Source organism: Protobothrops mucrosquamatus, unplaced genomic scaffold (assembly GCF_001527695.2).
Source record: "Protobothrops mucrosquamatus isolate PMUCROS unplaced genomic scaffold, P.Mucros_1.0 scaffold399, whole genome shotgun sequence".
Lineage (NCBI taxonomy): Eukaryota > Metazoa > Chordata > Lepidosauria > Squamata > Viperidae > Protobothrops > Protobothrops mucrosquamatus.
In genome coordinates this window covers 348065-361134 of record NW_015386730.1, presented here as the reverse complement: position 1 = coordinate 361134, position 13070 = coordinate 348065, and the positions used below count along the sequence as shown (strand labels likewise).

General features: G+C 44.3%; 1 protein-coding gene across 2 annotated transcripts; it reads right to left on the bottom strand.

Moving 5' to 3' along the window:
• Positions 1-521: 521 nt before the first annotated feature.
• On the bottom strand, positions 522-5959 carry LOC107287566 (cytochrome c oxidase subunit 6B1). Of its 2 annotated transcripts, none has more exons than XM_015816087.2 (4): positions 5821-5959; positions 1984-2092; positions 1102-1202; positions 522-743 (listed from the first exon to the last, which is right to left on the bottom strand). In XM_015816087.2, exons 2-4 carry the CDS (start codon positions 2087-2089, stop codon positions 690-692), a joined length of 261 nt encoding a protein of 86 aa, XP_015671573.1. In that variant the 5' UTR covers positions 2090-2092; positions 5821-5959; the 3' UTR covers positions 522-689. The 2 variants fall into 2 exon arrangements, with proteins under 2 accessions (XP_015671573.1, XP_015671574.1); XM_015816088.2 differs by lacking the exon at positions 5821-5959 and adding an exon at positions 5746-5766.
• Between the last annotated feature and the right edge of the window lie 7111 nt (positions 5960-13070).

Here is a 13070-nt window from a genome sequence, read left to right as displayed (position 1 = left end):
GCTTGGGTTATCTAATTAGATTAATATAGTATCTCAAGTTTAAGTAAGGGACCTTACAGCACCATGCATGTATTTCATTTGTATGGTGCCAACACAACGGGTTATTTCCCCCCCCCCCAGGCTTTCCCATCTCTACCCATCCTCAAAACTAAGGTGCCAATGGCCAGGAGGACGCAGCCTGTGACCCAAAAATCCGGCTGGGCATGTGTTCCCTTCGGGGTGGAAGTGCCCTAAGCACTGGGCCTTCCCACACTCTTCCCAAGGGTCGGCACCCCCGGGGAACTCCCTCTGAGGACGGAAGCAAGGCCCGGAGCAGCTATAAAGTTTCCCATGTAAACATAAGTTATTTAACGCAATGGATGGAAAGGCTTCTATCTTGTTAAAAGGGGTCCAGTGAGAAAGCACCACATATACCACAGTAATGACATCTGTCCCATTCTTTGAGAACATCACCATAGATAAAGCATGTGGTAGAAGATATTCCTGAATCATTAATGGAGTTAGCAGGATAAACACAGGCATGGGTATTATGCATTTTATTAGAATGGGTAATATCCAAGATTTTGTACTATTAAATGATTCAGATGCTCAAGCAGACAAGAGCCATTTCAGACAATCCTTCAGATGCACACATAGAGTCAGCAGTGCAACATCCTGAGTAGGGGGAGCTACTGGCAGACAAAAGACCATCAGATTTTGCCTGGAAAACAGCCATTTTCCCGAAGTTCATCCCAGTTGTCAACCTGCAAAAGAATAGGACATTCCTTTGATCACCGTTTCTCAATAAGAGTGATGCCGTTAGAACTGTAACTTCCATACAATTTATGCTTCTCAATTATGTCCTGAAAGAAATCTTTTGAATACAATTCTGAATGGAGTTTTTTGACGGTGTAGTAATCAATTGTTTCCCAGATGGACTGGAACTGCAACACCCATGATTGATATGCCAGGGATTCTAGTGCTTTACTCCAAAGTATTTTGGTCTGACCCTTCATGGCTGACCCACTGAAAAGGGAGAGATCTTCTACTGAGTGTCTTCCTTTGCCCCCAACTGGTTTCTTGTACAAAAATGCTTTAGCCAGACTTACGTAATTTACTTACCCAAAAAGAAGGGCACAGGGATGAGTATACTTTTTTATACCACTGACAGACATAGGGATCGGAGCCTTTGGCATTCATAGCTTTCTCACAGCGATGGAAATCTACCAGGAAAAAAAAAATCAAAATGCATCTAATCTAGGATCCAGAAGAGCCCTTAAAACAGAACTGTGTATAAGCCTGAAGAATCTACAAGACTGTGTATTGTCCAATCCCTGGGTCTCCAAAATAAAAAAAGAACCTCCCTGTATCCACCATTTCGCCCTCCAACACATCCAAATACATTTCATCAATCCTGTGCTTCTGCAATCTCCAATCAATTGTTGCTATGGAAAAAGTTAGTGGGGATTCCATACTGTGTTATACAATCAGCCTAACCAGAAAATAAAAGTTATCAAATCCCCACAACTCAATATTCTTGCTTGTATTTATTTTTTTATTTATTAAATGTATATGGCATTTGATCTCACTAGTGCAGTGACTCTTATATGCAAGATAAACAGTGTTTTTCAGAAGATTGAAGAGTTTTTAACGCAATCAGGACTGCCTGCCTGGTATAGTTAAAACTTTGTTTTACCCTGGCAAACTATATCCCAAGCTGTCAAAAAAGTTGAAAAGATAAATCACAGAGAAAAAAGGAAATGTATTGTGTTAAAACTAAAAAAATAATTTGTTAAAGCCAAAGAAATTATTCTTCATCTTGTAGTGTTTTAAATATAGGAGGGAGAGGCAGCAATACCATTTTTAGGCTTAAACTTTCCATAAATATATTATTTTTTACTTCAACAGAGAAAAACATGCTTTACAAAGATTTCAGAATATGAAATCTTTTTTCTTATCCAAAATGCAGAGACGTAAACATTCACATGCATCAATTATACTAACCAAGGTAGTTCTGCCAGCAGCCCCGTGTTTGATTTTGATTGGGGAACCTACTGTCAAATGGAGCTGTTTTGTAGTTCTCTATCTTGCTTCTTATGGATTCAGACATTTTCTGAAAATAGATATGAAAGTAGGAAATTGACATATCCTGGTGCTTCAAAATGTCAATTATTAGAAGTCATTTCCTTAGGAAAAAGATCAGGTTTCCCCATGGCAATTTTATTCCCCAAAGAATTTAATACAGGATTGCCCTAGATATTTTATTCTAAGTAGAACTCTTGTCTACTCCCTATTGTATGCCTTCTTACTCTCTTGTAATTCCTTCCTCTATAATGAATGTAAAAACCAACATGAATTCTTTTCTAATTATCTCAGTGCTGGAGTGAGCATTCCAAAAGACAGAGGAATGGAAGAAGGGGCTGTAAGAGCTACCCTTTTACTTGGCTTCCTTGTGAGTCAGGTTTTGGAAATCTTTCCCACCCTTTGTCCTCACCCAGATGTTTGGGATAGTATTCTTTGGACACTATAAAGCAGGGATCTTCAAACTTGGCCCTTTTATGACTTGTGGACTTCCAACTCCCAGAATTCCTCAGCCACAAATCATAAAAGGGCCAAGTTTGAAGACCCCTGCTATAAAGCAAAGGAAAGCTAAGTAAAATCATTAGCACATTTGTGGTCATTATTATTATTATTTATTAAATTTATATATGAGAATGGACTTAGTTAAAAGTTTTTCTTAACAACTAAGTTGCCTGTCAAGGACTACTGGTACAGTCTGATTCTCCTAGCTCAGTGATGGCGAACCTTCTAGAGACCGAGTGCCCAAACCGCAACCCAAAACCCACTTATTTATTGCAAAGTGCCAGGGCTGCATCAGCATTGTGGTGCCCTCAGGGAGGTGGGGGTGGGCATGGCCCCTGGGTGGCCGTGGCTGCAGTGGTCACAGCAGACTGAGTGGGCATGGCCAGGGTGGGCGTGGCCACCTTGATGTTGCTCGTGGGGGAGATGCCTGTGGGGGCTGGGCAGGATTGGGGGAGATCCAGGGGGTCTCTGGTGGGTGGGACGGGCAGGAGGCTCGTCCTGCGGGGTGAGGCAGGGGGTAGGGCATGGGTGCCATTGCTGTGGGGCAAGGCGAGGCAGGGGCGACTGCTGCCTGACACCATCAGCCCCCCCACACAGAGGCCAGCGAGTGCATGGTCTACCACCTCTACTCAAGCTTGCTAGCCAGTTGCTTCACCTCTTTTGTGCTGGGTGGGGCTGTCGCTCCGGGCACCAGCAATGGCCTAATGGACCTGCGTGAGCTGGCAGCGGCGGTGGCAGGTGTGCCCACAGAGAGGGCTCTGAGTGCCGGCTCTGACACGCGTGCCATAGGTTCGCCATCACTGTCCTAGCTGCAATCAGTGAAACAAATTAAATCTTCTGCTCACATCATAGAAATATGTCTGGAACTCCTTCCTGCTACATAGAAAAAAGCCTTGGTATCCTTACCAGTGACCAACAGCTATTTTAATCTAATATGTTAATATGCCTCTCCATTTTGAAAAACCTTCTGATAACAGACTGGAGATATGGTTCCATCCTTAAAACTTTACAGCAGACAAGCTAGATTTTAGCAAATCAGTTCTAGATATATATTCTAGCCTACTGAACAGAAATGATATATATGACATAAGGCCTCAGAATGCTCACATGTCAAGAAATTGGAAGCAGATAACGAACGAAGTACACAACACAGATACTTTATTCTGCAGTTCTGTTTGCTGGCTTTGACCCAAAATAATAAAAATGGGTTCGGTTGGTAGGATAATCAGATTAATAAACAATTAAACATCTGAACCTTGAAAGATGACTAAATAAACATCTTGCTTATTTATTGGTTCAATTTAGGTGCAGTTTGAAGGAAACTTGCATCTACCAAAGTGATAATTTCTAAGCAGCTCCTAAAATATTTCAATTGAATAATGGGAAGAAAGCGTAAGTTTTCATTAAATTGCTAATTGTGTCCCTTTAATTGAGACTTCATGACACTTTACATAACAGAAGAGCACCTTTCCTAAAATGATTAACTGGGGGGGGGGGAAATGAAAGGTACAAAGGTATCTTGCCTGCAGACAGGAAAACAATAACAAAAACGACATGCCACATGTGATACAGTGTGCCCCTTACTGTAGTATTAAGTACTGAAGATTTATACACATTAGCTGGGTTCAACAGCAGTCTATGCTCAGATACAAAACAGTTGTTGTGTTCTCACAAAGAAAATAATTGAATGAGGGCTTCACTTGTGACTGACAGGATAAAACAGTGGCTTCCCACCATTCACCAAACCATAGTTACTGCCCCATTCCATTTCAAGACTAACCCAGCTTTGGTGTGAATTCCGCTATTAGAAATTCAAGCTATTTTAGCAAAATCAAGGCAAAAGCAAGGGGGGGGGGAAGGACCTTGATGCCCGAATCTGATGTACCCTAACCTTCTTGCCAATGTTCCTCATCTTCATGTAAGTGCTAATCTATGATGAAAAGACAAGACAAGCTATCTGGGCCAATACTGTCACCTAATCCCCCAACTAACGATGATGATGGTTTATTAAACTTGTGGAATAGTGTCATTTGGCTGCAAGGTTACCTTTTGTATTAAGTCTGCTTGGGTGCACATTCTTTCCAAACAGTTTTCTTTTGCTACCGGAAGCCCTCGACTTACAACAGTTCATTTAGTGAATGTTCAAAGTTACAACAGCATTTTTCACACTTATGACCGTTGCAGCTTCTCCACAGTCATGCAATTTACGTGCCAATGCTTGACAACTGGTTCGTATTTATGCCGGCTGCAGTGTCCCGGGATCACATGATCATCTTTCGTGACCTTCTGATAAGCCAAGTCAATGGGGGAAGCCAGATTCGCTTAACAACGGTGTTACCAACTTAACTAATTTTACTAATTTAACAACTGCAGTGATCCGCTAACAAATGTGGCAAGAAAAGTCATATCGTGGGGCAAAATTCACTTAACAAATTTCTCTCTTGTGCAACATAAATTTTGGGCTCAGCTGTGGTCATTAAGTCGAGGACTACCTGTACTACAGAGAAGACTGTCTTTGGGTGAGGCCACAAAGGGCTTGGTCTGAATGGAAAGAACTTCTTCTGCCCAGGACAAATTGAGAGGGCAGATTTCACCCAAACCGACCTCCTCAACCCCCTCCATCCCTCTCTCCCTCCCTGAACCCCCTTTTTTGTAGTAGTTGGGGGGTGGTGGGTGCCAAGAATAAAAAGGGGAGGTGACCAAGGAAAGTAGGACTGTCTGCATGAGCCCCTTCCTCGACGGATGCCCGGGGAAGGCAAGGCAGGTTCCCCATCAACAGAACCAGAACTGTGGCTGTTTGGGGTCCAAACCTCCCGAAGGACCCCGGCCTCCTCCTCTTGCTTCCACCGCATGCCCTGGACTCCAACCTTCCTCACCCTTAGAGATGGGAAGGCCTGGGAAAAAACTGGAAAAATTGGGGGGAAAAGACGGGTTCCCCCCATTTTTTAAAATATGGTTTTGGGGGGGAAAAGGGGGTGGGAGAACAGTTTTTTCCTCATTTTACCAGGTTCTTTTTCCTCCCATCTCTACCCAACCCCCAAAACTGACGTGCCAATGGCCAGGAGGACGCAGCCTGTGACCCAAAGACCCGGACGGGCGTGCCTCCCCTTCGGGGTGGAGGCGCCCTGAGCACTGGGCCTTCCCGCGCTCTTCCCAAGGGTCGGCACCGCCGGGGAACCCCACCGAGGACGGAAGCAAGGCCCGGAGCAGACGCGCTCCTCTCCCCGGCCGGCTGCGAGCGAGGTCCCCGCTTCTCACCGCAACGAGGCTGACGAAGCAGCGGCTTCCTCAAAGTGACTTTCACCTGCAGAACAGGCCACCAAGACGCCGGAATCAGCGACGGGGAGGCTAGAGCAGCACCGGAAAAACGGGCGCAAGGACGCTCTAGCTCCGCCCCTCGTTTTCCTGTTGGGTCCCAACCCGAAAAGCGCAGCTGCTTCTAGAGCGGAGGAGGGGAACTATGGCTCCCCTTATGACTTCTGGACTTCAACTCCCAGAATTCCTGAGCCAGTTGCACAGACTTCAATTTCCCTAATTCTCCACAATGCAATTTACGTGCCAATGCTGACAACTGGTTCCTATTTTTGCTGGCTGCAATGTCCCGGAGTCACATGATCATCTTTCGTGACCTTCTGATAAGCCAAGTCAATGGGGGAAGCCAGATTCGCTTAACAGTGGTGTTACCAACTTAACTAATTTTGCTAATTTAACAACTGCAGTGATCCGCTAACAAATGTAGCAAGAAAAGTCATAACATGTGGCAAAATTCACTTAACAAATTTCCAACATATGCAACATAAATTTTGGGCTCAGCTGTGGTCATGAAGTCGAGGACTACCTGTATTACAGAGAAGACTGTCTTTGGGTGAGGCCACAAAGGGCTTGGTCTGAATGGAAAGAACTTCTTCTGCCCAGGAGAAATTGAGAGGGCAGATTTCACCCAAACCGACCTCCTCCACCCCTCCCTCCCTCCCTCCCTGAACCCCCTTTTTTGTATTAATGGGGGGGGGTGGCAAGAATAAAAAGGGGAGGCAACCAAGGAAAGTAGGACTGACTGCATGAGCCCCTTTCTCGATGGATGCCCGGAGAAGGCAAGGAAGGTTCCCCATCAACAGAACCAGAACTGTGGCTGTTGGGGGTCCAAACCTCCCGAAGGACCCCGGCCTCCTCCTCTTGCTGCTACCGCATCCACTGGACTCCAACCTTCCTCACCCCTGGAGATGGGAAGGTATGGAAAAAAACTGGAAAAATGGGGGGGGGAGAGGGTTTCCCCCCATTTTTTTTCCAAATCATTTTGGGAAAAAAGGGGGTGGGAGAACAGTTTTTTCCTCATTTTTCCAGGTTCTTTTTCCTCCCATCTCTACCCACCCCCCAAGGACCCAGACTGCAACCCAAAGACCTGGACAGGTGTGTCTCCCCTTCGGGGTTGAGGCGCTCTGAGCACTGGGCCTTCCTGCACTCTTTCCAAGGGTCGGCACCGCCAGGGAACCCCCTCTGAGGATTGAAGCAAGGCCCAGAGCAGCTGGGCTCCTCTCACTGGCCGACTGCAAGCAAGCTCCCGGCTTCTCACTGCAACGAGGCCGACGAAGCAGCGGCTTCCTCAAAGTGACCTACAGAACAGGCCACCGAGATGCCAGAAACAGCAACGGGGAGGTTGGAACAGCATCGGAGGAACAGGCGCAAGGACGCTCTAGCTCTGCCCCTCATTTTCCTGTTTGGTCCCAACCCCAAAGGTGCAGCTGCTTCTAGAGCAGAGGTGGGGGACTATGGCTCCCCTTATTACTTGTGGACTTCAAATTCCAGAATTCCTAAGCCAGTCCAGTACCATAACTGGATACCCTCCCCCCAGTTGTTGAACTCCATGCATCTGGAGAGGATGAAATTTAAATGTTAAGGCTAATTTTAAACAAGACAAATTCAAACAAATGACAGCTGTGGAGAGCGTCCATCCAGTGCTGTGCATAGCCAGCTTTTCTGATCTCCTTTTCCAAAACTAGATCCTAGAATCGAAAATGTGGAGCGTTTTTAAACCAGTCTCACAACCCTGAAACTTTTTGGACTTAAGTTAGTATCAGTTGCCCCCACTATTCATAATACAGAAATAGTCATTTTTCCACACCACCCAAACGAATGGGTCAAGTGAAAGTGTGGATGCCTTTATATGGTCTAACTGCCCTGGCTTTTTTAGGTTTAAAAATATTTCCAGTTTAAAAAAAAAATCTGTTTTCCTTCTGTCCTAAAGCTGAAGTGAATTCTGCACAAACATCTCACATAAACTGCATTAATCACATATTAGGGTTTTTTGCTTTCCGGAAGGGTCTGCTTTTATTGAGATACATATCCAGTCTTGTTATCAGTATTCTTTTGTGCTTCAGGCTCAGTGGTGGGATTCAGCCAATTCGCACCACTTCGGCAGAACCGGTAACTAATTTTTTGTTGCCCAGGCCCAGAATGAACTTCCGGAAGCGGTATCCACACAGAAAACTGGTTGTTCACATATTTGAATCCCACCACTGTTCAGGTTGCATGATATAGAGCCAAGTTACATAAGGATGTGAAGGGTTCTGGAACAAAGGGAAATTGTTTAGTCTAACTGTTGCTTTCTTGCTTTTTGGAATCGGCTTTTGCACCAGAGAAATTTCATGCAAGCTTGGGAAATGTGTACATGGATGGGATATATATGTACATGGATGGAGGGAATTCGAAATTGTTGGCCACCCAGCTTCTTAATTTGATCAAATAAAGTGCTGCTGAATTAAGAAGTCTCCGCTTGGGTTATCTAATTAGATTAATATGGTATCTCAAGTTTAAGTAAGGGACTGGGACCTTACAACACTATGCATGTATTTCATTTGTATGGTGCCAAACACAATGGGTTTTTCCCCACAGGCTTTCCCATCTGTACCCATCCCCAAAACTGATGTGCCAATGGCCAGGAGGACGCAGCCTGAAACCCAAAGACCCTCTTAGGGTTTTTTGCTTTCTGGAAGCATCTGCTTTTATTAAGATATATATCCAATCTTGTTATCAGTGTTCTTTTATGCTTCAGGCTCAGTGGTGGGATTCAGCTGGTTCGCACCACTTTGGCAGAACCGGTAGCTAATTTTTTGTTGCCCAGGCCCAGAATGGACTTCCGGAAGCGACATCCACATAGAGAACCAGTTGTTCACCTATTTGAATCCCACCACTGTTCAGGCTGCATGATATAGAGCCAAGTTACATAAGGATGTGAAGGGTTCTGGAACAAAGGGAAATTGTTTAGTCTAACTGTTGCTTTCTTGTTTTTTGGCTCTGTTTTCTGATTTCCATTGGCTAACAAAGTTTATAAAGCAATTCTACCAACTTTCTAAGACGTAGCACTTCAGGACGTGATTCTGCCACGGTTCCAGATTGTTGGCCACCCAGCTGGTTAATTTGATCAAATAAAGTNTCCGCTTGGGTTATCTAATTAGATTAATATGGTATTTCAAGTTTAAGTAAGGGACTGGGACCTTACAGCACCACGTGTGTATTTCATTTGTATGGTGCCAAACACAATGGGGTTTTTTCCTCAGGCTTTCCCATCTCTACCCATCCCCAAAACTGACGTGCCAATGGCCAGGAGGACACAGCCTGCAACCGAGACCTGGACGGGCATGTCTCCCCTTCAGGGTGGAGGTGCCCTGAGCACTGGGTCTTCCTATGCTCTTCTCCAAAGTGTACAGGACTGATTGATGTCTTTCTTATGATGGAATAGCTCTGTTGTCTGATGTTCATTGGCTAATGAAGTTTACAAAGCAATGCTACCAACTTTCTAATGTGTGCCACTTCTGGATGTGACTCTGCCAGCGTTCCAGATTGTTGGCTACCCAGCTGCTTAATTTGATCAAATAACATGCTGCTTAATCAAGAAATCTCCTCTTGGGTTATTTAATTAGATTAATATCGTATCTCAAGTTTAAGTAAGGGACTGGGACCTTACAGCACCATGCATGTATTTCATTTGTATGTGCCACCACAACACACATGCCTCTGATTCCCTAGTAGTTCATCCCAGTTGTCAACCTGCAAAAGAAAAGGACATTCCTTTGATCACCATTTCCCAATAAGAGTGATGCCGTTAGAACTGTAACTCTTCCATACAATTATGCTTCTCAATTATGTCCTGAAAGAGAGGGACAAGAAATCTTTTGAATACAATTCTGAATGGAGTTTTTTTTACGGTGTGGAGTTGGTAATCAATTGTTTCCCAGATGGACTGGAACTGCAACACCCATGATTGATATGCCAGGGATTCTAGTGCTTTAGTCCAAAGTATTTTGGTCTGACCCTTCATGGCTGACCCTCTGAAAAGGGAGAGATCTTCTACTGAGTGTCTTCCTTTGCCCCCAACTGGTTTCTTGTACAAAAACGCTTTAGCCAGACTTACGTAATTTACTTACCCAAAAAGAAGGGCACAGGGATGAGTATACTTTTTTATACCACTGACAGACATAGGGATCGGAGCCTTTGGCATTCATAGCTTTCTCACAGCGATGGAAGTCTACCAGGAAAAAAAAATTCAAAATGCATCTAATCTAAGATCCAGAAGAGTCCTTAAAACAGAACTGTGTATAAGCCTGAAGAATCTACAAGACTGTGTATTGTCCAACACCTGGGTCTCCAAAATAAAAAAGAACCTCCCTGTATCCACCATTTCCCCCCCCCCCAACACATAGAAATACAGTGGTGGGATTCAGCAGGTTCGCACCACTTCGACAGAACCGGTAGCTAATTTTTGTTGCACATGTCTAAAATGGACTTCCGGAAGTGGCATCCACACATAAAACTGGTTGTTCACATATTTAAATCCCACCACTGTTCAGGCTGCATGATATAGAGCCAAGTTACATAAGGATGTTAAGAGTTCTGGAACAAAGGGAAATTGTTTAATCTAACTGTTGGTTTCTTGCTTTTTGGCTCTGTTGTCTGATTTTCATTGGCTAACAAAGTTGATAAAGCAAACAAAATCACTACTAAAAGCCAACATGGGTTGTCAAAAACAGATCTTGCCAGACAAACCTTATTGCATTCTTTGATCAAGTGACAAAATTAGTGGATCAGAGGAATGCTGTGGATATAATTTACTTGGACTTCAGTAAGGCATTTGATAAAGTAGATCACAACCTACTACTCGATAAGATAGAAAAATGTGTGTTAGACAGCAGCACCACCAGATGGATTTGTAGCTGACTGACCGGCCGTACTCAGCATGTGGTCCTCAATGGAACTGCATCTACATGGAGGGAAGTGTGTAGTGGGGTGCCCCAGGGCTCTGTTCTGGGCCCAGTGCTCTTCAACATCTTCATCAATGATTTGGACGTGGGGATAGATGGGGAACTCATCAAATTTGCAGATGACACTAAGCTGGCAGGAATAGCCAACACTCCAGAAGACAGGCTTAAGATACAGGAGGACCTGGACAGACTTGAACACTGGGCACTATCTAACAAAATGAAATTCAATGATGAAAAAAGTAAGGTTCTACATTTAGGCAAGAAAAACCAAATGTACAAGTATAGTATAGGGGTACCATGCTCAATAGTAGTAACTGTGAGAGGGGTCAGAGTCCTAGTGGACAATCACTTAAATATGAGCCAGCAGTGTGCTGCAGCTGCCAAAAAAGCCAACACAGTGCTGGGCTGCATTAACAGAGGGATAGAATCAAGATCACGTGAAGTATTAATACCATTTTACAAAGCCTTGGTAAGGCCACACTTGGAATACTGCATCCAGTTTTGGTCACCACGATGTAAAAAAGATGCTGAGACTCTAGAAAGAGTACAGAGAAAAGCAACAAAGATGATTAGGGGACTGGAGGATAAAACATATAAGGAAAGGTTGCTGGAATTGGGTATGTCTAGTTTAACAAAGAGAAGGACGAGGGGGGACATGCTAGCAGTGTTCCAATATCTCAGGGGCTGCCACAAAGAAGAGGGAGTCAAGCTATTTTCCAAAGCGCCTGAAGGCAGGACAAGAAGCAATGGATGGAAACTAACCAAAAAGAGAAGCAACCTAGAACTAATGAGAAACTTCCTGACAGTTAGAACAATTAACCAATGGAACAACCTGCCTCCAGAAGCGGTGAATGCTCCAACACTGGAAGTTTTTAAGAAGAGACTGGATAGCCATTTGTCCGAAATGGTGTAGGGTTTCCTGCCTGAGCAGGGGGTTGGACTCGATGACCACCAAGGTCCCTTCCAACTTGATATTACTACTACTACTACTACTATTACTACTACTACTACTACTACTACTACTACTACTACTACTATTATTATTATTATTATTATTATTATTATTATTATTATTATTATTATTATTATTATTATTATTATTATTATTATTACAATGCTACCAACTTTCTAAGATGTGGCACTTCCGGATGTGACTCTACAGGCCTTCCAGATTGTTGGCCACTCACCTGCTTAATTTGATCAAATAAAGTGCTGCTTAATCAAGAAGTCTCCTCTTGGGTTATCTAATTAGATTAATATGGTATCTCAAATTTAAGTAAGGGACTGGGACTTTATAGCATCATGCACGTATTTTATTTGTATGATGCCAAATACAACGGGTTTTTCCACACAGGCTTTTCCATCTCTACCCATCCCCAAAATTGATGTGCAAATGACCAGGAGGACGCAGCCTGCGACCCACACACCCAGACAGGTGCGTCTCCGCATTGGGGTGGAGGCGCCCTGAGAACTGGCCCTTCCCGCACTCTTCCCAAGGGTCGGCACCACCAGGAAACTCTGTCTGAGGATGGAAGCAAGGCCTGGAGCAGCTTGGCTCTTCTCCCCGGCCGGCTGCGAGCGAGCTCCTGGCTTCTCATCGCAACGAGGCTGATGAAGCAGCAGCTTCCTCAAAGTGACTTTCACCTGCAGAACAGGCCACTAAGATGCCGGAATCAGCGAAGGGGAGGCTAGAACAGCACTGGAAAAACGGGCGCATGGACACTCTACTCCGCCCCTCTTTTCCTGTTGGGTCCCAACCCTAAAAGCGCTGCTGCTTCTAGAGCAGAGGTGGGGAACTATGGCTCCCCTTATGACTTGTGGACTTCAACTCCCAGAATTCCTGAGCCAGTCTGGTACCATAGCTGGATACCCTCCCCCCAGTTGTACAGACTTCAATTTCCCTAATTCTTCAGAATTACCATCCAAACTGGGAAATTCTAGGAGTTGAAGTCCAGGCATCTGGAAAGGAAGATATTGAAAGGTTAAAGCTAATTTTAAACAAGTCAAATTCAAACAAATTACAGCTGTGGAAAGCATACATCCAGCTTTCCTGATCTCCTTTTTCAAAACTAGATCCTAGAATGGAAAATGTGGAGTGTTTTCAAACCAGTCTCTGTTGGATTTAAGTTAGTATCAGTTGCCGCCACTATTCATAATAGAGAAACAGTCGTTTTTCCACAACACCCAAACAAATGGGTCAACTGAGTGTGTGGTTTCCTTTATATGGTCTAACTGCCCTGGCTTTTTTAGGTT